The sequence below is a fragment of the Branchiostoma belcheri genome, unplaced genomic scaffold (genome assembly GCF_001625305.1).
Source record: "Branchiostoma belcheri isolate BF01 breed outbred unplaced genomic scaffold, Haploidv18h27 scaffold97, whole genome shotgun sequence".
In the NCBI taxonomy this organism is placed as follows: domain Eukaryota; kingdom Metazoa; phylum Chordata; class Leptocardii; order Amphioxiformes; family Branchiostomatidae; genus Branchiostoma; species Branchiostoma belcheri.
Genome location: NW_017804653.1, coordinates 950,900 through 975,909, shown reverse-complemented (window position 1 = coordinate 975,909; position 25,010 = coordinate 950,900). Strand labels below are relative to the sequence as shown.

The 25,010-nt window shown below is 42.0% G+C and overlaps 2 protein-coding genes across 2 annotated transcripts; both read left to right on the top strand.

Annotated features, from left to right (window-relative positions):
- Positions 1-1,991: 1,991 nt before the first annotated feature.
- LOC109461854 (deleted in autism protein 1 homolog) lies at positions 1,992-3,660 on the top strand. Its single transcript, XM_019758323.1, has 2 exons — positions 1,992-2,222; positions 2,404-3,660. Exons 1-2 carry the CDS (start codon positions 1,992-1,994, stop codon positions 3,658-3,660), a joined length of 1,488 nt encoding a protein of 495 aa, XP_019613882.1.
- A 1,873-nt stretch (positions 3,661-5,533) lies between these two features.
- On the top strand, positions 5,534-24,803 carry LOC109461897 (next to BRCA1 gene 1 protein-like). The gene is made up of 22 exons (XM_019758371.1): positions 5,534-5,767; positions 5,893-5,952; positions 10,834-10,852; positions 10,978-11,231; positions 11,666-11,824; positions 12,215-12,385; positions 12,865-12,972; positions 13,394-13,544; positions 13,736-13,814; positions 14,161-14,337; positions 16,461-16,712; positions 17,051-17,152; positions 17,525-17,654; positions 18,298-18,504; positions 18,895-19,063; positions 19,398-19,580; positions 20,073-20,288; positions 20,695-20,913; positions 21,440-21,877; positions 22,320-22,467; positions 22,917-23,019; positions 23,228-24,803. The coding sequence occupies exons 1-22, from the start codon at positions 5,672-5,674 to the stop codon at positions 23,459-23,461; spliced, it is 3,675 nt and encodes a 1,224-aa protein (XP_019613930.1). The 5' UTR covers positions 5,534-5,671; the 3' UTR covers positions 23,462-24,803.
- Positions 24,804-25,010: the final 207 nt, after the last annotated feature.

The window sequence follows — 25,010 nt, the reverse complement described above, 5'->3', positions numbered from 1 at the left end:
TCAACTTCAATCAAAAAGATCCACTCCAATCTACTTATCTAAGAGTTTAGCACGGAAAGGGGATTTTAAAAGTTTCCTTCTCTAACATAAACGCAAGATCAACTTTTGAACAAAACGTTTCTGACATCACTAACATAAATTGTAGCATAATTTTAGTACATTGTAAGGTTGTGCTAGTTTCTTGCTAAGTGGATCACATGTAGTCTATTTCTCTAAAATTAAAATTAAAACTGTATCTATTTGTGTCTAGCGATAAATGAAAGAAGCTAAAGGTTGATACATATACAGAAGAAAATTACCCCTTCTTTAAAAGCATGCATTTTTTCAGATGCTCAAGTTTGTGTTGGATACGTCCATTGCAAACATACAATATTGCTAACGCTGTGCATTTATTGTTTTGCCTATTTGGCCACCTGTTCTTTGATTTATGTACTAAACTTTGCTTACCACAGCATTAAACAATGCATTCAATCAACAACAGCTTGATCTTGACTGTTTCTCATACACACCTGCACTTGTACATAATGTACGGACCAAGCAACAAGAGCTGGAAGAAAGCTCCCTGCTCTTTGATTTATGTAGCAAACTTTGCTTACCAGGGAATTAAACAATGCATTCAATCAACAACAGCTTGATCTTGACTGTTTCTCATACACACCTGCACTTGTACATGATGTACAGGATACACAACTTGGGCTTGAAGAAAAGCCAATCTGACAGCAGGAATGGATTTGACCCCCCTGAGATGTCCGTGGTACATTGACCCTGGTATTGACAGTGACACGGGGTGCGTGCGGCATTGTGCCGGTAACAAAGCGGTCGTGAACCGGGTATTGACATGGCTGACCCGCTAAAGCCTAATGATTTATTACTGCCAATCGTGTAAAGTAGCCCATAGATATCTTGTATGTTCCACGCACATATATTTATATCAGTGAATGAATGTTCCTCCGCAGACTATAAATTAATCTAATGCGAGCGAGCGAAAGAAAACAAGGCGGGCCGAAAAAAAACAAGGTTACATTTTAAAAATTTTGACTCAATCATTGTACAAATGGTTTTGATTCAGTGGGAACATCACATATACACAGCCAGCATCACATATCACTGCATCAAAGTAAGAAACAAAACATTAAATCAGAGCCTTTTCTTGTCTCCTCTTTTCATAGTTATCTGCCATCCATCCACCTTTCGGCATGGCAACAGACATTTTTGCCCATTTTCGGCATGGTGACCACTGTCAGAAGGCAACAAAATTTCCTTTTTTTCTCCAAAATCAGGCAAAAATTAATGCGCGCGCTGATGTCATCCATAGAAATTACTTACTGTGGCCTAACATTACGTATGATAACCACGCTTGCATGACTCAAGCAAGTAAAAGGGCCTTGCTTAAAAAGAAATAAGACCTACCGATGTAAAAAAAAAAAAGACAGTGAAATGACAAATCCTTAGCTATAGTCTCGCATCTTAACAGGTGGTCCTGAGTTCTGGTCCCTGTTGGATACGGACCTCTGTTCAACCGGTCCTACCACATCCGGAAACAAAGGGCTCTTAAGGTAGTGTAACAAACAAACAATTTGTTTATCAAGCAATCAAAGAATCAATTCATTCTTGAATATTGTGATGTTACGTCGCTGTTTTTTTTATACGTTCACTTAATCTTACATACATCTAAATCGAGAACCTGCGGTAGAAATCGACTTAAGAAATGCTTTTATGCGAAGTAGGTCACGCTATGTCACCTGGGCTGTAACGCCAGAACCTGAACAACTGGTCTTCCTCGACATCGGTCTCGAAAAGTCTGGCAGTAAGCGATATTTTGTGCAACATGTGAGAGTTTGCATAATGTGACAGGCCTTAAGTACGCTTATTCTGTCACCGGTACGTTGGTTACTTGGCGAATATTCGTGCGAAGAATTCTACAAGCCTTACAAAAAACCGTGAGCTCGCTTTCTGTCTATAGCAGGACTGTGTTCAGATTTAGGGCAACAATGCATGTAGCCACCAGAACAGCAAGGAGACTGTGTCGCAAGTTCCCCGGCTGGTTTCGAGTTCTGCTCCTTCTCATTACGTTGTTAGCTCTTGGTTTCTCAGTGAGCAGCTACTGGCATAGCAAGGGTGGAGCAGGAAAGAGACACACAGGCGAGGGAGACAAGAAATTTGCAGAGAGGGAGCTTCGAGCTAAGACGACGGTGCCAGAACTTAGAGAACTGAGGGACGAGGTAAGAACGATCATTGTTTCAATAGTTTTGGCGTAAGGTACTGTGACGTTATGTGGCAGTCATATTGATTGGGTGACCAGTTGACACATCCGGTTTTGTTTTGTTTATTGTTTAAGATTACTTGAATATCTCACCGAAACGTTCTTTGAATTTACCATATTTTACATGATCTCACTTCTAGGTTCATGGGATTTCAAAGGAACGTGAATATACATTGGCCAAGGAAGCTGAAGCAAAATTAGACATTGCCAAGGGGAAGCCTGAAGAACCTCAGACATTCAAAAGCCTCCTGGCGGCCGAAAAATGTCCTGCATGTTTTGGAGACTCGCTCTGTGAGCAGGCAGATGCAGGTGTCATCACAGTGGACGTTGCCAACAAAGAACTAGAGCACAAAGGGGTCTACTTCGGACGTTTTAAAGATACAGATATCGTCGCCAAACGACTGGCAGGCACGTCTGCATGGGCGCAGTTGGACCAGTTCATATGCCAGAGCGCTAGCTTGCCCAACGGTTGCGATGTGTCTAAAGTGATCTCTACAACAGTACTAGTGACAGATGATGCTCTACAACTATCATGGCTACGAGAAGCCTGGCGCATCGCCCACACCGATCGCCAGATAGCACTGGAGACTTGCATAACTGCTAAGCTACTTGAGGAGCTTAAGAAAGTGTACGACCAGAATCTAGATGGGCAGTTGAGTAAGACCGAACGAGCTTATATGATCACATCTCTACTGATGAACCCAGAGGCTGCGGTACTGAACTATTTGACGACCAGGTCTGAGAGAAACTGGCCCTTCCCTCAGTACCTGGGGGCCTGTGGACGAGTTATCTTTGTAGAAAACGGTGGGAAACTCCTTGATGCCAGTCTCGAGTCTCCGTGGAAAGTAAGGGCAAACCTAGCCCTGCAGCTCTTGGACATGATCGAAGCATTCCGAAACGGCGACCCCGATTGGATCGTGATGTTCCTCGATTTCCGCTTTGAGAACTTTGCCGTGGACAGAAACGGGCGGTTGAATCTGATCGACTTTGATGAAGTCGTTCTGGTCGACAGAAAGGAAAGCAGCGGCGTTGATGAGAAGAAAGAACCGTTCAACTTTGAGGATTTTAAAGAATTTCTTTCTGTAATAGAAAAAGGCGGTCTTTGTTTGCATGTGTCTCGGTACTCTGATGTGATGTATGCTTTAGCCTGTGTTCGCTTGTTGTCTTACCTGCCTGAACACCGGACAAAACTTAACCCGAACAAACTAGTGCATAACAAACAGCGTCCGCTAGAGGGCGCAGTCAGACCACCTGGGCTACTATGGGGGCCACCGGAACATGAAGCAAAGGCGTTAGAACCGTTACTGAGAGGCTGTGTGTTGGAAAATGTAGCAGGAGGTCGGCTGAACGCAGTTGAGGGACTGAAGGCAATTCTACGGCGGAATGTAAAAGGATAGAGGTCACGACAATGATGTTTACTTGCACATTCATGCCCATGAGGGCTATTAAAGCGCATGTAGTTTTACATGAGTCACATAAACACTTAAATTCTACAGAAGTGCTACACTACATCTATTGCATACAGATGGATGAACATATAAGGCTATATGTTGATTATATCGTTTACGTGTTTTAATAAAACACATACCATTTGTTGTCGTTTTCAACCTTAAATTTGCCTCACAAATGCGTTCCAAAAGGTTTGAATGACCAGAACGTCTAACATATAATACGTACCTATGCAGTGATAGAACGGCGCCTGTATGACGTCATTTCCAACATGGCAGCTCCCTTGACGGCCGGTGAAAACAATACAGTTTTTTGTAATAAAAGATGTAAACTGTGTGAGGTCAGCTAGGATAATGATTATTGTTATCCTACTACACAATAAACTAGAGTTCCCCGATCTCATACCTTCGCCAAATGATGTTAATCTTTATGACTGACAAAGTTTAGATTAGATTATTCCCCCCTGATTTAAGAAATAGGAACCTAATTTTCATGAATTATATCATTTTATCATAATCTCAACCAAAAGACAGTCTTATATTAACAAAGAATGCATTCTAGCATTTCCTAATAAATTATGCAAATGAGGTCCTGATTTGAATAAATTATGTTTAATGATGTTCACCTCAATTTAACTTTCAAATACCACAAGTATGGAATTCCAGGCAGTTATCATTACATAATTATAAAATTTTCTCATTAACTATGCAAATTAAGTTCTTTTTAACATAATCAATATCTTCCTGTGTTTCTCTCGTTGTCAATTACCAATGTCACAAGCTTCAATTGTCCTATCATGGAATGCAGCTGATTTATAGAATTTCCCCATAAATTATGCAAATTACATCCATATTTGCATAATTGTCACATAATTATATTAAGCATCACGTAAGCTACCTACATACCAAAAATCACGACGATCCGTCAACCGGTTCTTGAGTTATCCCCTTTTGAATATTTTCAAGAATTTATCCCTGCAGTTCCAGAGCAAGCCTCTAGGGGGCCTAAACTCACGCCACTTCTTTCCCAGCACAAGAGCTACCTACCATCTAAATTTCAATACCATAGCATGTCTAGATCATGAGATATCAAAACCGGAAGTTCAGCTGCAGTACCATAATAAGCCGCTAGGGGGTCCAAAATCTAATCATTTTGAGGTCTCATCAAGACCTACCCACCTACCAAGTATCAAGACAATCCATCAAGGCCTTCTCAAGTTATCGTGTTTACAGACAGACACACACACACACAAACACACACATACACGAACGCCCCTGAAAACATAACCTTCTTGGCGAAGGTAATAAAATGGAATTCTCCTAATAACAGGAGCATCCATGGTTGAAAAATATTAGGGCCTTCTAGGAGCGCCCTCCAGTGATTTTTATTCAAAGTGCAGCTTTCAACAAAGCCTAAATCGTTTCAAACGATGACAAAAGCCAAGAATTCCTTACGTAAAAATGAATGCAGAATATAATGAGTGAATGTCAAAGACGCAGGGCGAATTTAACGACAAGATTTCTTCCCATCATCTGCTTGGAGACAAGTGATGACGATCAGTCAGCTGATGAGAGCACACTAAATATAGACTATACACATTACGTCACAGTCGAACACCAGGCTTGTGAAAGAAATCCATCCGCGGTTATTATGGTTTCTACAAACATTAATCTAGAATCCACTAGTTACCATCATTAGATTCTGATTAGCTTACAACTAGTTATATTAATAATTTATTGTATAAAATGTACCGATACATTGCAAAAATACGATTATTCTTTTTGGACTATTTTATGTAATGCGGCATTGTATCACGTGATGGGCTGTGAAGGGGCTTGAGGAAAACAACCCTGGAACGAAAGAAGAGGGACACAAAATCGTGAAGTTTTTTGCCATCTTTGTCAGCTTTCCGCCACCGAAGTGGCTCAAAAAGGCTGCTGACAACCCCGGGAAGACATCATGGCGGAGACATACGTTCTAAATGTCGATTTTAACGGGGAATGCAACGTTTTTCACGTCTCCTACAACACCACTTGGGAGACCGTCGACATGTTGGTACGTAAGCGTTCCTTTGACGAAAATGTCCAGAATTTTCCCTCCGATTTTCGTTTTTGTTGCAGAATGACACCCAGACACTGTGTTTATAAAACGTCTAACGTGTTTGGAAATGTCTGTTTCAGCTGAAAGTGAATTGCGGAGAGGATATTAAAGTGACCTACACCGACGAGGAAAATGATCAGGTAAACAAACAGAATTTTTCCAGGCCGATGTTGCAATGTTTTTGTGTGCGGGGCTTTAAAATTCCTGCAGAATTTTACGTACAAAATCAGCTGTTCCGTGGGTTATTTCTGTATCTGTATCTGTATCTGTATAGCCGGTATAACCGCCTTTCGGCGTAACACACCAGCTTCGCAGGCACGCGGCGCGGCGGCAGCTGGCTATATTACACCGATCGACTTGTTACACCTAACCCTTGAACTTCTAGCTCTAGACATTGTTTAAAGCTATCTATTGACAGTGCCCCTACTGTACTTGGTGACAGTGAGTTCCACTCTGCGATAGTTCTAGGAAAGAATGAATTCTTGAACACCTCAATCCTTGGTTGATAACTCTGGTACTTGAATGCGTGGCTATTTCTTGTTCTCTTCTGAGCTGGTATTAGGTACTTAGTAGTTGGGACATCCACCAGTTTATTAGTCATTTTGTACATCATGCATAGTCTAGACATCTTTCTTCTGTCTTCAAGTGAGGTCCACTGTAGGTTTCTTTTCATTTCCGTGACACTAGCACCTCTTACATAGTTGTTCATACAGAATCTTGCAGCTTGATTCTGTACCCTTTCCAATTTGTCTTTCTCTTTCTTTGTATATGGGTCCCATACTGTCGCAGCGTATTCTAGATTCGGTCTTACAAGTGACGTGTATGCAAGTGATTTTACTCTCGTTGGACATGCCCACAGATTACGTTTAATCACTCCCAATGTCTGTTTCGCCTTAGTTGTGATATTATTAACATGTGCACCCCACTTCAGTCCGCTTGTCAGCGTGACGCCCAGATACGGGTGGATTTTTGTGGTTGCTAAAGCCTGACCACAAAACTGGTAGCTAGTTGCATGTGGTGTTCGTTTGTTTGTTATGTGCATAATGTAGCATTTTTCGGGATTAAACTGCATGAGCCATTTGCTTTGCCATTCTTCCAGGGTGTTCAGGTCTTTTTGGAGAAGTTGTGAGTCGGTCTGTGTAGAAAGCTCTACATACAATAGACAGTCATCGGCAAATAACCTCACATTTGAGTCAAGCTGATCTGGTAGGTCATTTATATACAAGGGAAAGAGCAATGGCCCCAGGACGGTTCCTTGAGGGACCCCAGACGCTACTTTAACTGGAGCCGACGTTTAGTCGTGTATAAATGATATGCAAAGCGTTGACAGTGTATTTCTGTGGCCTAATGCTTTCTGATCGTTTTTGTGACGTGTTTTTTAAGCTTGCGTAAGGATTTTTAATGAGTATAATATGACTTAGCATAATAGGAGAAAGGGGGAGGGGGTACATGTTATACATAACTGTATAATTGCCCGTGTGTGTGTGTGTGTGTGTGTGTGTCGGTATGAGGGTGTTAACAAACAATAAAGAAAAATAAAATAAAATGACATGTAAATAAAAATAAAGAAATTCTCGAATATAATGTCCAGCCAGAAAAATGTAATTGCTTTACTTTTCTTAATTGCCTTATGGTAAATTCCATTGTTATTTCAACTTTGTGATTGTGGGGACTTGATTTTTCAGTAGGATGGAAGACAGACAAATGGTGGAAAAAAATTAATGCAGTGCAAAATAAGTTGTTTATATTGACTTACAGTACATGTATCATGATCATCACCTTTATTAAACTCATCAGGGCTCGAACTTAACGATGTCCCGATGTCCCCTGGCCACTAAAATATCGGCCGGGACAACTGAAAAATCACTTTGGGACATTTTTGGGACACTGGAAAAATAACGAACATTCACAATCAGAATGTCAGCCGTTCATACGTTTGTCAGGCGCGCAACCCATTTTTGGGCCTCACCAAAAGCCGCCGAATTCGATATACACTCAGCTGAGCAGCGCGTGTGGCACCCGTGTACGCATGTGGCCACTATTTTGTCGCCCCGCCCGTCGCCTTTGATCTATTGCAGCCCGCCGCCTTGGCGCCACTTTCCCACGCCAGTTCCCAGACATTCTATCCATGTAAACAACATTCAACCAATCACAGCTTCCATCCAATCAAGGCATCTGCCATATATGGCGAACTGTAACTGTTTAATGTTCGGATATTTCCGGAGATGCTCGGGAGATCAGCTGACAATGCCAAATATAGTGAACCGGCAAAGCTCGGGAATGTACGGTGTCTTTCGGTAAACTTCGCCTAGTTTCCCGCGAAATGACGAATGGAATGCCGAAAACAGCCGAAATCAGAAAATTTGAGAGTCATGGCCGGCATGGCACAGAGGAAAATTTCCTCTTTTTTCTCCTCGCCGCGAGCGGCCCCGGCGTCGAATGCAGTCAATGCTGTCCATCCTCAAAGACGTTCAGGATCATCTCAGTCTGACGGCGTGGTTTCAACAACTGAGAGTCAGCCTCCAGATCGTACGGCCGGTACGAAAGAGGGATGCGCCTACGGAAGGGGGGAGGGGGGCTTGAAATGTAAAACATTTAAACATGTAAATATTTGTGAATTGTAATACATGCAGTTAGGGGTGGGTACCGGTCCAGGTGGACCGGTTCGGACCGCAAAAATTTTATCGGTCCGGTCCGAAAAACCGAAACGTCAGTGGACCGGTTTTTTGGACCGGAACAAAAATTCAAACTTGTAGTTACCGATGATCACTAGATACAAGAAGCCAGCCAGGAAAACGAACATCCAGCCTCAAAATAAAAGAAATTTACCTTAGTTTCCGTATCTCTCATTCTGCAACAATATTCTCCATATTTTCATTACCAATAGTCATCTAGAAATCATCAAAGGGAACTTTACAGATTGCGTTTGCTTCGGATCGATCAAGCCGAAAATCACTGATTTTACACCACATTCTCACACTGTACCGCACATAAATTTTCACTCGAAATGAGAAATAAGTACCCAACAAAACGGACCATTAGGTTCCCAAGGCTGTATTACTCTTTTGTTCCTGTGGTCAACTTGTTTTCTTTGCTTAAATCGCGTAAAATACCAAGGAAAATACAAGGAAAGTTCGGGAATCGGCTCTGAACTGTGCCGAGCGGCGGCCATCTTGGATTCCCTAATTTGGACCTGCAATTTGGCCCAAACCGCTAAGGGGCGAATGCACAAAATCCTGCGATGTGATTGGTTGGGAAGTTTAATGTATTAATATATTCGGTTCTGAGGTTTAGTAGCCATAGGACATGTAGGACAAGAGGAGAAGCTTGATAATGTATAGAACGGATAAAATAGGATAAGATAAAATTAAAATAGGATAAAATAAAATAAAAAATAAATTTAAAAAAAGATAGATTTTAAAAAATTTAAAAAAAATAAATAAAAAAATTTTGTAGTGGTTACTTATACATTAAGCATTTAGCAATGATCATTTAGCAAAAATTATTTGGTACTGATACTCCGGTATCCAGAATCAGGTACAGGTACAGGTCCGGACCTGGACCTGATCCTCTGGACCTGGACCTGGACCTGGACCTGAAAGAGCCGAACAGGTACCCACCCCTACATGCAGTATAATATAGTACTGCAGTGTGCAGCATGCAGTATGCACACTTTACAGGGGCCACTTGCTGTAGCCTACACATAACAAGTGGAAGGAAAGAAAATGGAAAGAAAGTTTGAAAAGAACTTTGGCTTGTCTTTGTTACATTTGTCGGCACAATAAACCAGCCAAGGCAAGTTTCAATTTGAGTTGATTTTGTGTTTATTTCAATTGACAATTAGCTTACACAGCAATACTGTTCTCTGACTCAGCTTTATTGTTGTTGTAATACATACTTCCTGAAAACCAGTTTGGGACAGTCAATCCTCACTTTGGGACAGTTGGAATTTATTTTTGGGACAGTTCTGGGACAGTAGGGAAAAAAGTTAAGTTCGAGCCCTGCTCATCCTAAATTGCATTACAGTTAAAAACTACAGTAACCTCCTTTTCTGCTCCAATGCAAAATTATGTCCCCACAAAAAAATTAATTTACTGTATTATATAAATTGTGTTTACTTATTGGGACCTCATACTAGTAACACTCACACTCACAGTTTATTGACTATGAGTCAAGACGGAAACAAGACAGACTCACTCGTTCCCTGTAGCTTTAGAAATATTACTGGTATGCCTTTCATAGGGCGGCAAACTGATTGGAATTTTTTAGAAAGCGGTGGCAAAAATTTGATTTTGTCTGTGTATGTGCTTAGAATTCAGCATTAACCATCCAAGCGTTGCATAGCTTTGCATACCTGTGTTCAAAGCTTATGTCACCTGTATATGCAGGTTAGTTAATACAGGTAAAATTGGAGCTGTGCAGGTTTTTCTGATGTCTACCTGCACTGATCCATGTACTGAGTATATGCAGGTTAGTTAGTGCAGGTAAAATTGGAGCTATGCAGGTATTTCTGATGTCTACCTGAACTGGTTTGTTCTGTTTGTCACCAGTATAGACAAAAAATACATGACAGTGAGTCATGATCTGATGACATCATGCTTTATACTGTAAATCTCGAAAATATTTTTGGGTGGGTCTATGTTTGTTGTTTGTTGATGACTATTCTGCTGCCACGAAATCATCAATGACGCCATGAACAATACAGATTTTCTGTCCTTACCTCAAACTGAAATGGCACAAATGCTTCATTTTTAGTTATTACTACACTCATGAAGCCCCCTCAAACTTTAAAGTGAAGTGAATTTACAGTACTCCTACACCTATCAGATCAGATAAGAATTTGACCTAGCAGACTGTTTTGATTCAAATGCTTTCAATTTTTAAACCACTGGATTAAAAAAAAAAATGCACTTGGATTTATATACAAATGTATATAAGGCTTGGTGTCATTTAACAGTACATAACAAATACGTATGTGATCTGTGACTCAACTAATTTGAATCTTTTCTTTGTTTTTGCAGGTGTGCATTAACAGCCAAGGTGAGTCATCTGACAATTTTTCTGTTGCATTAACTTTCAGTTGCTATAAGCATGTTGCAAAACGTTAATACTAATTGTATATGCTTGATAAGTCACATGTCAACATGTTCCATATTCCCTTGCAGCTGAGTTGGAGGAAGCTCTGAAGTGCACCCGTAATGGGAACGATGTTCTGTCCGTGCAAGTGGTGGAGTCTCCACGTACGCCGCCCGAAAACAGCATCTGCCGTGACGACGGCTCGACATCGGAAGTGTCGTCCGTTCCCGAGACGCCTCCGCCAGTCCCCGAGCTAGTCCTCGTGACAGACGAGCCAACCAAGCTGAGCGAATTTCCCAAACCTATCGAGGAGCAACCGCAGGCTGACAAGACTAGGAACAAGGTGGGTGTATGTACAAAGGCCCAGAGCTACAATATGAGAGGGCATTGCAAGCAGTGCCTTTTCCATGCTGGTACCGATCAAGGTGGGTGTAAGTACGAAAGCCCAGAGGAACAATATGAGAGGGCATTGCCTGCCTTTCATGCTGGTACAGAACAAGATGGGTATAAGTACCAAAGCCCAAAGCAACAAGACCCACAATGATATGGTAAGAAAGCTGTACCAAACACATCCCAAACAACAATATGAGAGAGCATAATTACCCACCTTTTCCAAGCTGGTAATAATTTTATTACAGTACGAAGGCCCATAATGACATGCAAGAAAGCTAGCAACTGAAAAAGTTGATGTTGACAATGTTTTCCTCTCAATTTCATCTGACATTACTTTATGTTACCAATGTTACAAGAAGGTATTTTCTTGTTCTTAACCATCAGGGTAAAAGTGGGAACAGAACCCCGTACCAGCTGCTATCGGGGCCGTCCCAGCCTTTACTGATGGACACTGTGACACCAGACATCACCGTGACGGACCACACCTACAGCAAGACCCCTGAGGAGCTGGAAAAACTGCCTGATGTAGCCCTGCTTGGACAGGTAATGTATATAAGACTGGGGTACAAAAAATCTTTGCTAATGATATGTACAGATAGATGTTATTTGAGTTATAGTTGTCTACCTTTACCACTGTGGTATACATATTTTGCTGTTCATTTCAGAAAGGTAACATGTAGGATTAGCAGTTTTTTCTGCATACATACAATTTTTGCACCATTAGAATCATACAAAGCACTGTGACAAATGTTTGATGACCGATCTTGTCTCCACCAGGAAATATTTAGGACTATTTTGTCCTTTAAACCCAACACATTTTTTATAAACTGACATGGACATGATTGCTTGAGTGACATGTAAGAATAACAGTGTAGGGTTTGCTCGTTAATTATGCAAATGACATCTTAGACTAATCCTTTTACCTCGTACCAGGATGTGCTGCCCTCTGTGTCCAGCCTCCCCCGCCAATCCAAGTCAGACATCCCCAGGTCCCGCGTCTGCAAGCGCAAAGCCAAGAGTTACTACGCCAGCCTGGCCGAGAGCATGGGCGCCACACGGGCCGCCAAGATGGCTGCCATGATCGGTCCACAGGTCGGTGATACGGTAGGTGGTTTTCATGGACTGGTTTTTGGCAAAGTTTAGGCAACACCAATTAGTTCTTGGATTTGCTGCTTCATTTTTTTTTTTCAGATTTGCCCAAAAAAGTTTTGAATTCATAATCAACTCCAAAAATGCTCTTATTTTGGCCCCAGCAGTTGAGGAAAGTCCTTGTCTTCCTATAGTTGTTACAGTTTTTCTATCTATCAATTAATGCTGTGGTTTGATTAAAAGTCTTAATCATAATCCAGCATAGTATGTTGCCTTCATGGCTCCTATCATAGCATTTGGGGGTAACATAGGATACCTAGTCTGTTTGTATTTTGGGCAAGATGCACTCTCTAATGTCCTTCTTGACACATTCCAACTAAGTCTTTCTTAGTCTACCCATGGTGACTGTAGGTCAGTGATAAACCTATAAATATATAACACTAAAATATCATTATACCTATAGCTAAATCTAGTCTTTGCCTTGTAATCCCCAGTCGGACCAAGCAGATGGGAGGATGCATGTGGCGCGCTGCCTGATGCGCTCCCAGAGCCTGCCTGACACTGAGAAGCCGCCCAAGTGGTTTGTGGACTTCATGAAGGAGGTGAGATTTAATAGTTATTCAGAGATGGGGCTACCAGGTCTTATGATTATGATAGCATATGCACCTTAGTGCAGGTAAAATTGAGGTTATGCAGGTATTTCTGATAATTGTCTACCTGCACCTACAATATAACCTGCTCTGGTCCATGTGATATGTTTATATGTTCAGTACATGTAGGTGAATGGTGATTTTTTTCTTTGCAGCATTTACTGTTACCAAATGCTAAAAACTGTCTGGTGCAGGTACCTTTCATCAGCTATCTGACCCAAGTGCTTTGTGGTGTGATTTTTTTGGATGAAGACCAAGAGATTTGGTCGAAAATTCCTTTTGAGTTGGAGAACAGTAATTTTACTAGTGTAACTTTACCAGTAATTTTTTCATCATGTATTCACCTTATTCATCTATCTTTACCTTTTTCCAGTTCAAAGAGGAAACTGGGAAGGAGATCACAATGGAAGTTCTGAGGAGCATCAAGGAGACCAACTCGTCCCCGGGGAGCATCGAGGCCCCCTCATCCCCTCCTCCTGTCCCAGGCACAGCTGTCCCAGTGCCTGTAAATGTGCAAACAGATGGTAGGTGTATCACAAACTCAGGCACTTTTTTGTAATGGGCAGGTCTTGCATCGTCACAGCAGTTCTTAAAACATTGTAGTACTTGTAGAATGCATTGTCCATGTATCATGTACATGTATTTTTGCTAAAGGAAAAGTTCACATCGATATGAAGCTTTTTCATACTTCATTGTGATTTTATTTTTCCCCCAGGCTCTGCTGCCTATGTGCATGCAGGAATCATCTGTGACCAGTGTGAACAGATCATTGTTGGCGTACGCTACAAGTGCGCGTAAGTATGACCAATATAAAACTGTGTGTGGAATGCTATGTATAACCGATAGGCTACAACAGGCGTTACTATAGCAGTACGCGCTAGTGTGAGGACTACTATGTACAGTATAATAACATTGGATTCTTCATCAGATGTGAATGCCACAATAGTTCTTAAGCAATAATGGTAAAGAAGTATTTTGGAAATCGGGTGAACTAGCAATCCATGCATGCAAACAGCTGCAGTGCAGACTCAAGACTGTCCAACAACTTCAATAGTCTCTTCAATATGCTTAGAACAGTCTATAGCTAACCACATAGCTACTGCCTTAAACTAAGCATATATACTTAACTCATTCCTACAGGAACTGCAGTGATTATGACCTGTGTGAGGGTTGTGAGCAGACCCATGAGCATAATCCCGCTCACGTGTTCCTGAAAATGAGAACCCCGGCCTTCGGTGCAGGCCGCAAGAATGGCAAGATGGTGCCGCTACTCAAGAACTCTCTGTACGGGGAGGAAACAGAAAAGACCGCACAGAGGTTAGCATAGAAATTTAAGTGTCTGAAAACGCAACTGTAGTAAAGCAGCATTGCACTTCTAGTACTACTTACTAGCTACATGTATAAGCTTCATTTTTACCTCCGGGGAAGGAGATATCCTTCCGCGAGGAGGTTTTACTATTGTTCGAAACATTTCTGTCAGCAGCTGTTTCTCGCGATCGGCTGGACGGATTTGTCTGTGGTTCGGTATACGTATTGCTGTTGGGCTGCAGATGATGCAGAACGTTTTTGTTTAATTGCATATGTGTTTATGGGCGTCGAAATAAAAGGTTTTTAAGTGCTCCGGACACCCCCGCCATGCTGAAAATGGAATTTACCAAGTTGTTAAGGAATGGGGAGGTTTCAGTTTTGGGTCTTACCATTCAAAAGGGGTCAAACAGAGGGGTGTCTGGTTCCGATAAAAACGTTGGGTGACGGCGCAGCAATGACGGCGCGGGATGACGGCGGGGGTAATGGCGCGGGTGACGCTGAACGCTGGGTGCAAGCCGAGTCAGCGCTAGATCTTCGTGTCGCGGCATTTATTTCCAGAAATACGGCGATACACGTCAATTTATTTCAAGTACGGCGCGTAGCTAGCATGGCAGCAGCCAGCAGAAGCGGTGGGCGGGCGGTATGCAAATCTTGCATGACGTATCCGCGTTACGCGTCTCTGATTGGTTGTTCGCTTCAGCTGAGATCGCCGGGCGGCAACATGAAGGGCGCGGGGACGCGATTTTTCTGTTTGAAAATATGCACTAAACGCTGTTTTCCAGGACTGCATAGCCACATCTAGTGAAAAAGTCGAGGAGAGCACATAGTGAATGCACAATTAATATAAATTTGGGGGGAAATATTTGTTTGTTTCTTTGTCGATTTATGGTGTCGATTTATGGAACCCGGAAGTGCAGCCGAGACCAGCGCGCAGCGTAGACCAGCGTGGCAGTTTGACGTGGACGATCAAAACATAAACAAAACTCCCGCTGAAGAAGGGAAATTATCCTGTATGTATGCATTTCAGATCCCAGTGACTATGTTTACGATGGGAATAATTGTGGATACGCACGATGCGCACGATAAGCCTCAGAAATTTATGTCGCAAGTGGGGCATTCTATAGGCTTGCACGGCCAATGTCTGGCACGCTACGCGGCGTACGTACACTGCTGCACATCACAGCCAGCGATTCAGTGTCTTAAAATATTTTTTAACATCAGTATAACAATATTTTTAAGCATATGTGATCAAATTTCTGTAAAAAAATTTGCACAATTGTAAACATAAAACATGAATAGATCGCTGCTATACTGGGCGTACCATTTCGCGTACATGGCCGGCTGCCCGGCGCAAATACTGTCCCGATTTTTCTCAGTAGAAAACCAGAATAAATCACGCACCCGTAATTTGGCTTCGACCCAGAGCTCCTACTTCAGAGTTGAAACCTCAAAAATAGTAACTTTATTAGAGCATGGAGGTATTATACCTCTATGATTGGAAGAAATATAGTATTGCGACACGTGCATAGAATTTGACAAGTGGGGGGTGGGCTGGCGCTACCTAAAATTCTGCTGCGCTACCTAGTTTTTGCCCTAGGTAGCACACTGTGCTACTTTGCTCAAAAAAGTATTTCGAACACTGCGTTAATCAACAGTCCATACCGAACCAACCGTCAGTAGCCATCAAACCGGCATACAAACATATTACGCACATAACTTTCATACTACACACAAACAAATAACCTAAACCAATAGAGAAAAAAAACCCGGAGGTTTGAAATCTACGATTTCCCTTGTTTCCTTTAATGTTTTTTGCACATTTGTAACATGTGTGCATAGTTAGATAACACATTATGATTAGTACATAACATTACAATACCTTATTTACACATTGTTAGAGTTGCAAAACCATTGCTTCTGCCTTTGTCTTGGCTAGGCTTATCTTTTTAGAACTTTTTTGACAGGGTTGCTTAATTTCCCTGTATTTTCTGTGCTAGGCTTTACTTCCTAGAATGTATCTGTATCTGTATAGCCAAATGTAAAAGCATCATGCATGATGCACCTCTAGCTATTTAGAAAGGACTGTTTTGTAATGTAAAATATAGCAACCTTTTACTTATTGTTCCCTTCAGTGACACCTCAGTGGCGAGCCCCAAGCCTGCAAGTGAAACCAGAGAGACAGCCGTCACATCTCCGGCCAAACCCGTGCACGAGGCACGCGTGCGGGAGGAGTGCAAGAAGATCAAGGAGATGAAAGTCAAGGAGTTGAAGGAGGAGAGACGCAAGCTCAAGGAGGAGCGGCAGCGCCTTAAGGAGGAGCGTAAGAAGCTGAAGGAAGAACAGAAGAGGCGTCTGGAAGCAGGGTTACCCCTCATGGCTTACAGGTGGGTAGAGCTGATGAAAATATAGTAGTAGACTAAGTATCCAGTCTTTAATCATACTGTTGCGGGGGTTCCTAACATGAGTGGGTAGCAGTCGGCTAATCTTCCCATCACATTTCCAAGTGACTATGGCTTTGAAAAATTGAAAAAGTTTTTTAACACAAAGCTTTGACCTCTGGTCCTCTTCATGATGGCTGTCAAGATTATATTGGGATGAAATTTTGAAGTCATAGCATAAATGGAATGAAATCATAGCATAAGTGGTACCGTAGTAAAATGTTTTAAAGACTGTAAAGACTGTGAACATGATGTTGACCTTGACTTTGTTGTTCCCTGTACAGGAAGTGGGGCCGGAGCAGCAGTGGCAGCAGTGAGGGAACGAGTGACCCTGTGTACCGCCCCCTGCCCCCTCCACCTCCTGTACAGGCACCCAAAATCACAAGGTAAGACAAACACTAGTGTAGGGACAAGGCTGTGGACCAAAACATAGCATCAGGTACAGGTGTGGAGGTTTGGGTACAGGACCAGACAAGGGAAAAGCAGGTCATTAACATTGAAACTACAGGGCTTGAAGTACTGGCCAAAAAAATAACGCAATGGTTTCTGTACAGTTTTAGTGTGATCCATACTTCCTAACTTCTGAGTGTTGCAGGTAATTTTCAATGTTTCCTGTACCAGTGCAGGTGTGCAGAAAAAAGGATTTCAACCCCTGATTATATATACAATGTAATATGCAAGTCTTGACACAGTTGGGATTAGAACTCATGACTTTTTGGTCCAGTCCAGGGCTTATTTGTGATGTGTGTTGTTTCTAGCCACATGGACGCTGTGTTTGTCTGTGACGGCAACATGGGAGACGGGACTCACGTCCAGCCTGGGACCAAATTCACCAAGCACTGGGTCATGCGCAACGAGGGGGCCGGCAACTGGACATCCAACACTAAGGTCAGACACACGTTTGTACACTCAGATTCAGCCTTACTGCTGTTATGAACCCTTTTGCCACTACCCAGCTTTACCACTTCAGCACAACTTCCCTAGTCACAGAATGGAGGAGTTCAGGGAACTTTATCTCCAAGCAGAATTTTTGTGGGGCAAGGGGAGTCTACATTGGCTGCCGATGTCCACTGGCCTCCTGTAACCATTGGCTGTGTGGGGCAGCCAATATAGACTGCTTTTGCCCCACAGAACCTGCTTGGAGATTACAGTAAACTCACTCCGGTGTAAGACAATTCACAAAACACAAGTCTTTAAAGCAATATAATTATGTGAGCAGCCAGTTCTTCACTAGTATTGTATACAAAAATGAGATTGTGCCAGTTTACAAAGAACATAATATAACTGCATGTGACATAGAACCATGTGTCTGTCTTTCCCATTACCTAAACCTAATTCTGTTTGTTCTCCTCTAACTAACCCTGATGTAGGGGACCATCACAGTTGTCTCTCCCAGTGAAGTATCAGTACTTATTAATAACCCTTCCTGTGATTGTTCTTACAGCTGACACTGATGTGGGGAACCATCATAGAACAAAATGTAGTTTCTCCCTGTACTTAAACCTTCCTGTGTTGTTTGTTCCCCCTACAGCTGACCCTGATGTGGGGAACCATCACGGTTGTCTCCCCCAGCGAGGTGTCTGTGCCGTTCCTCCAGCCCCAGGAGGAGGGAACCATCAGTGTGGAGTTCCAGGCACCCGACCAGCCCGGGGAGTACCAGTCCCACTGGAGACTCATGCACCATGGACTCACCTTTGGACATCGCGTCTGGTGCTCCATCGTAGTCGACCAACCTGAGGTAAGTATAGGGAATCCCACCCGTATTTTTGCAGGTTAGTGCAAGTAAAACTGAAGCAGTGCTGGTATTTCTGATGTCTACCTGCACCTAACCTGCACTGGTCCATGAACTGGGTATATGCAGGTTTGTGCAGGTAAAATTGGGTCTGTACAGTCAGGTATTTGTGATGTCTACCTGCAGTTAGCCTGTACTTGCATTTCAACACTACAAAGAAGTCTCACAGAATTTTCTGCTGTCCTACTGCGGCCTTCATCCAGATTGAATGATGTGCGTTGTGTGACCTTATGGGCCAATTATGTCAGCAATTGAAAATCTAAAATGATCCCTGAAGCTTGCCTACTAGCCAATGTTTATCATAGTCTGATCTAAAATCATGATACCTTTATCTAGATCCTGGAGCCAGTACTAGAGGCTGCCAACATGGTCCAGAACATGAAGATTACATCATCACCACCAGCCAATCAGGAAACAGAGCAGGAAGAGTCCACTGCTAAAGCAGGGGAGTCTGATAGCCAGAAGGCAGAGGATGGGGACAAGTCTGAGGACCAAGACCATGCAGGTGGGAACGTGTGTTTGTGTATATTTGTGTGTACAGTATGTGTGTATCTGTGGGCTTGTATTACACAAAAACTGCACCTCAAGCTCATAGAGACTTAACCTTTCTGTCATGCCTTGCAGGGAAGAAACAGCAATAATTTATACTCTCAAAGCATGTATCTTTCTGTCAATATCTGATTGGTCTTAGCAATACAGCCTTAGATCATTTGGTGTAATACAGCCAGGTACTGCAGACTATCACACATAGACACCACTAAAATAACTTGGTCTTGTCAAAATTTCCCCAAATCATGTCAGACTCTGTAATGTAGGGTACAATTCTTTTCTTGTTGCAGACTTTGCTGATGCAACCCAGGCTGCTATAGCAGCAGTGGCTCGTCTGAAGACGCCCCCGTCTGACTGCAGTACTCTGATCAGTGCTGTGGACATCCTCACAGCTCAGGACCTGCTGTCATTCGAGATGTTAGATGTCGGGGAGGGCAGAGAGGTGGACAATGTACCCAACAACACTCCTATTGGTCAGTTTACATAATATGATGATATTATGTACCTAGCAACATTCTGATTGGCCAGTTTACATCATTATGTACCCAGCTACACTCCTATTGGTCAGTTTACACCATTATGTACACAACAACATTCTGATTGGTCGGGAGATAATATGATGTACCCAACAAACTCTTCTATTGGACAAATCATAGTGTACCCAGCAACATTCTGATTTGTCAGTTACTGTAGATATTGTGATGAACAGAGCAACACTCCAATTGGTCAGTAGACATCATAGAACAATTTTCACAAAAAATACTGGATAGTACTTACTACTTTGGTCTGTTGAGATTATATACATATCCTATTGGAAGGGAATTACAATTATACTGTAACAAAAAACTATTAGAAGAATAGAAAAAGATTATACAGATGTCACCCTCACTTACGCTGAGAATGAGTGGTAAGTTTCAGTTTCTTAAACTTAAATGTTTGAACCCTTCCCTTTTTCTCCCACACAGACATGACACCCAGAATTTCCCCACTGCCTTGTATTGAAGAGGACCTGCTCTTCAAGCAGAACAGTTCTGGCCAATCACAGACCAGCGTGGTTGAAGTGATCAACGAGGTGGTTGTGGATGGAAAGGAGAGCGCGAGTGCTGCCGCTGCTGAGGTGGCACAGATGGAGGAGGGGGTGCTGGTGGAAAATAGAATGGCCGTCGTGGAGGTCAAGAAAGGTCAGCGCTGTTCCAACAAGACTTAATGTTAATTCCCAAAGTGGCTTCAAATCATTTGACTTTCAGTCAACTTAGGGCACTAATCATATTATTTAATTGTAGTAGTCTCTGCCTTTGTAAAGCAATGTGAGCTAAACTTTTTGCATAACTTGATGCTATAGCTTTTCTCTTTTTTTTTTTGTCTACCGATGTTTTGGAGCTATACTACTACTAGCTACATGTATAGTTTAGCTAGTATGAAAGGGAGTTAGGAACTTGTTTTTGGCTATAGTTTGTAAGTTATTTGTTGGAAATGGATGCAAAATACCGTAGTTGCTTCTTTATACTCATAATATATTAGCAATTATTACAGTCATGATCGGTATTGAAAATAAACGGGGTTGACTTTCTTGTTTTTTTCCTGTAGAACCAATAGATGAGGAGACCAGCAGCCAATCATCAGACAGCACGGTGGACTCAGAGGACTACATCGTGGTTCCGATGCCTGACTGCTTCAACCCTGAGATCCCGCTGGACAGCTCCTGTAGTCTGTCCTCTAACACTGACGTAGCCATTCAAACCGACGGGCCACTGGAAACTGCTGACAACGTGGACTCAAGATGCTCCACACCGGAGATAGTACAAGGTACTTAGTTTAGGATATGAATGGGGGGATCTGAGTAGCCTGACATGCTAGCCTGGCCTAGTGGACTGGCCGGGTAGCCCGGCCTGAAAGGTAGCCAGGATTTTCCGCAAACCCATTCATCATCATGGGTCAGCTGCTGCACAGGGTGACTGCAAGCTCCCTCCCCTTCCCCTTGTTGCTAGCAATGTCAGAGAGAGTTAGTTTTTTTATATCTCCCAAGAGATGTTGGACTTGCTGTAAATAAATGGTAGGCTGTTGTTTGCGTCTACCATGAGATGATATGTAGAGAGAGCAGACAACCTGACATGTTCTCCAGGCATATGAACAAGTCCCAGAAAAATTAGCTGTCTCAGTTGCACTTGTATTGGTCATATAAATATGCACTTGTATTGGTCATAATTTTTTTATTTGTTACCCGGTTGCACCTTTTGCTGCTGTTGGTACATGTATCTTTTTGATTTGTATTCAAAGGACTTGAACTTGAAGTAACCTTTATATTCAATATCATGTCATTGATCTTTTTCAGAAAATGGAACCATCAGAATCCAGGACAAGAACGAATTCCAGCCCATCCTTCGACCTTTACCAGCACCTGTCAATCAAGCCCCAACAGCCAATCAGATCCAGGTTATAGACCTGACAGGTGATGATGATGATGTCATCCAGGTGAAGTCAGAGCCCTTGTCCAATGACGATGCTGCTTTCCTGACAGAAATTCCAGAGCCATCAGGAGTTGTTTCATTGGTTGAGCCAGTAGCCAATGAAAACACACCTGCCGAAGTGACGTCCAATGAAATGCCAGCTCTGGAAGAAGACAGCAGATTGGTAGCTGAAGAACCCAATGAGATAGCTGATGATGAAGATGACCTCCCAATTGGAGCAGCAGCAAGTGACGATCACTCAAATGAAACACCAGACAGCACCCTGGAAGATACAGTAGTGAAACACCCACCTGAGGATGTTGGTAAGGGAAAACCTTCACCAGAAATTTGATGGTTCTTGTACTCTTGTATTTTAGAAGTTGGATGATGAGTTGAGAACCTCTTGTTGGTCAGCTACAAGCAAACTTGTCTTATGTTTGCAAAGAAGTGTCATGCATTGATTTGCAAATGTCCCTCTGCTCACAGATTAAATAGGTACACAAAAACCTTTCACTATACCAATAATTAATTACTAGTACAGTCTCAGGGCTTCAAATATTGGGTCCATATGCACCTTTAGTGCAGGTAAAATTGGGGCTGTGCAGGTATTTCTGATGCCCTCCTGTCTAAAACTTTCAATGTTATCTGCACCATTACAGGAATGCAGAGAAAAGCATCTTAAGCCCCGAGTCTTCATTTTACCTGTCAAACCAGCAGCTTAGCTGTTTACTATTGTAATAATCTTTTTACCAACTTTTTATACAGCTACTGATGCCACAGAGCAGAACTCCACCAATGCTGACAACGAGCTGAACAACAACACCAACGCCAGACGTGCTTCGGACCGAGCCGGTGCACACGCCACCTTCCACGCAGACGGACCGATCGTGGACGTCTTTCCCACACCTCGCGGGTAGGTCTACACCTCTTCTAGTGCCAAGCAAAATATGGAGCCTTTAATAGCGTCAAACGCCCAAAAATTTACGTAAAAACCTCAAATCTATAGACATCTTTTTGTTATTGTATCTGTTATCTTGCAGTTATCCTTTGGGAATGAGTTCGCAAGTAAAGTCTGTATTCTTAGAGTAGTTGAAAGGACTTACTTTGAAACAGCACACCTTCTTGCTAGTTTGTAACCTGTGATGTGAATTGTGAGGCTTGCAAATGTTTTCATATTGTGTTCTTGTATTGCTTTTACCATAACAGTCTTCATGGTTCTCTCATCGCTTTGAAAGTTTGGGAATTGAAAAAGTGGTAGCTTAGATGCAGGTTAAGACAGCACACACAGCTCCAATTATACCTACAAATGCAAGCTCCAGACTTGCTTACAGTACATATTGTATCTGCTATGCTATTCTACAGGTTGTCTGCAGCTGAGTTTGGAGGTGCAGTTGTGAATGGCGCCATCAATGTGGCCTCCAACATTGTCACAGCCTTGTTTGGTAGCAGTGGTCGGCAGAATCAGGTAGGGGACATTCCAGATTCTCATCCTTTAAACACCCCCTCTCTCACTATCCCTGGTGGTCTCTTCCAAACAAAAACTGTAGAGAACTATTACATTTGGAAAAGATTAAGGGGAGTAAGTAGATATAGACTGATAAATCAATTAGCAATGATTTTTCTGTGTTTCTTCTAGCCATATATTGTAACAATAATTCCTGTGTTTTTTCCAGCCATACATCCCCCCTCAGCAGCATGTCCCCCCTGAGCGGGACTACACCCCCCCTGCCCCCTCCTGGCCGCCCCCTCCCACCAGTGTCTCCCCCATGGACCAGCTTTTCGAGATGGGCTTCGGCAACCGGGAGTTGAACCAGCGACTTCTGGACAAACACGGCAACGACCTGAACCGAGTGGTGCCGGAACTTCTGGCCATGATGGACAACAACTGGCACGAACAGAGGCACTAGGGAGCATCTCGTCAACATCACTAACCTAAACGACATCCGTACTGTATAGGAAGCATCTCAAAACTTCAAACAACTCGCAAAACAATATCTTATACATGTGTTACTAAGTTGGTAAGCAATGTTGTAGCACTTCAGTGTAGGAAACATCATGATTACGTTTACTGTTATTTTCTCTGATATGTGCTCTGCTCATTTTGAACTTGGCCTGTGTACATGTAAGTATGGCGTGACAAATACTGTATTATGATTGGGTGGGCTAAAAATGGTGATCATTCAAAAGTACCCAACAAGCTACATGTTTTGATAGAGGTATGCATTTATTACAGAAAATATGCTAAGTTCACATATTATGAAAAATATGGTATCTTCACATATTGGGTGGTAAAGATTTCTAGATCTGCCACGCGGTTGTGCATTGGTTGGTAAAGTTAAAAGCTGGTTGCAGGTTATTAGAGATGGTGCCATTCCTTGTACTGGAATGTATGTACATGTACATTGTAAAACAGAAGTGCTCAGCGATCGTCCTGTATAGTTATAGAAAATATAGATAATATTATATAAAGTACAGTTCAATTTACTGGTTATCTGATAAAAGTAATTCTGGTGATATAGTATGTAATAAGCAAGTTATGAATGACCAAAACATGACTGAGTTATGATCTGATTATGAATGAATAAGAATGAAAAATTCCGTAGATTCATTTGTATTCTTCTATTTTACAGTCATGTACTGTATGCTATTTCTGTCTTAACCACTCATAAGGTTTCTTAACAAGTTATACTATCAGTTATGGAATGGTGGAAAGAATGCTAAAGTTTTAAAGTTTACTTTATGTTTGGCTTTTTCTTGATTAGTTCATGGCTCATCATTGAAATATACAAATTAGCTGTTAAAAGAATTTAGGAATCACCCCATGGATAATTATCCAGTGATATGGATATGATGATAAAAGTATATACATTTGTATTATGTATTGCCAGTTGGAGGAGAACTAACATTCAGTACCCTAACAAGAAAAGAAGTTGCTTACAATGTAGGAATTTTCATTGTATAGTCTCTATCATACATACAAGGTTTGGCAAGAAATCTGCAAGCTATAGAACTAGAAGTGGTTTTCCAATGATTGTACCAAGGCTGTCTAATTAAGCATCACACCATTGATATAACTGCAAAAGTTATGTTTCTGTATGCTTCGGTTTTTAAGGTTAAAACTTTATGCTTCTGACAAGTATAACCTACAATGTGATACAAGAAAGAGAAGAAATGTTTAAGAATCTAGAGTCAATTCCAGCAAAGATCATGTAACACCTTGTACATTATGATTACACAAAGAAAAAAGGCCATCATTTTGTCATGTCTTTCTTTTAATTTGTGAATTTGAAATCACATGTAGGTAACACGATTTTTAAGATTAAAGTTACAAATATGAACATTAATTTTAATTTGCTAAATGCATTGGACATACATGGAATGGGTCTCATTGACAATATCACAATACTCATCAAGTACAAAATAATTTGAAGATGGTCAGTTTTGGATGAACTAAAT

Coding starts and splice junctions, on each gene's coding strand:
- LOC109461854 (XM_019758323.1), top strand. CDS start 1,992: ATGCATGTAGCCACCAGAACAGCAAGGAGACTGTGTCGCAAGTTCCCC. Junction 2,223..2,403: donor TTAGAGAACTGAGGGACGAG/GTAAGAACGATC, acceptor TCTCACTTCTAG/GTTCATGGGATTTCAAAGGA.
- LOC109461897 (XM_019758371.1), top strand. CDS start 5,672: ATGGCGGAGACATACGTTCTAAATGTCGATTTTAACGGGGAATGCAAC. Junction 12,973..13,393: donor TTGTGGACTTCATGAAGGAG/GTGAGATTTAAT, acceptor ACCTTTTTCCAG/TTCAAAGAGGAAACTGGGAA. Junction 20,289..20,694: donor CGTCGTGGAGGTCAAGAAAG/GTCAGCGCTGTT, acceptor TTTTTCCTGTAG/AACCAATAGATGAGGAGACC.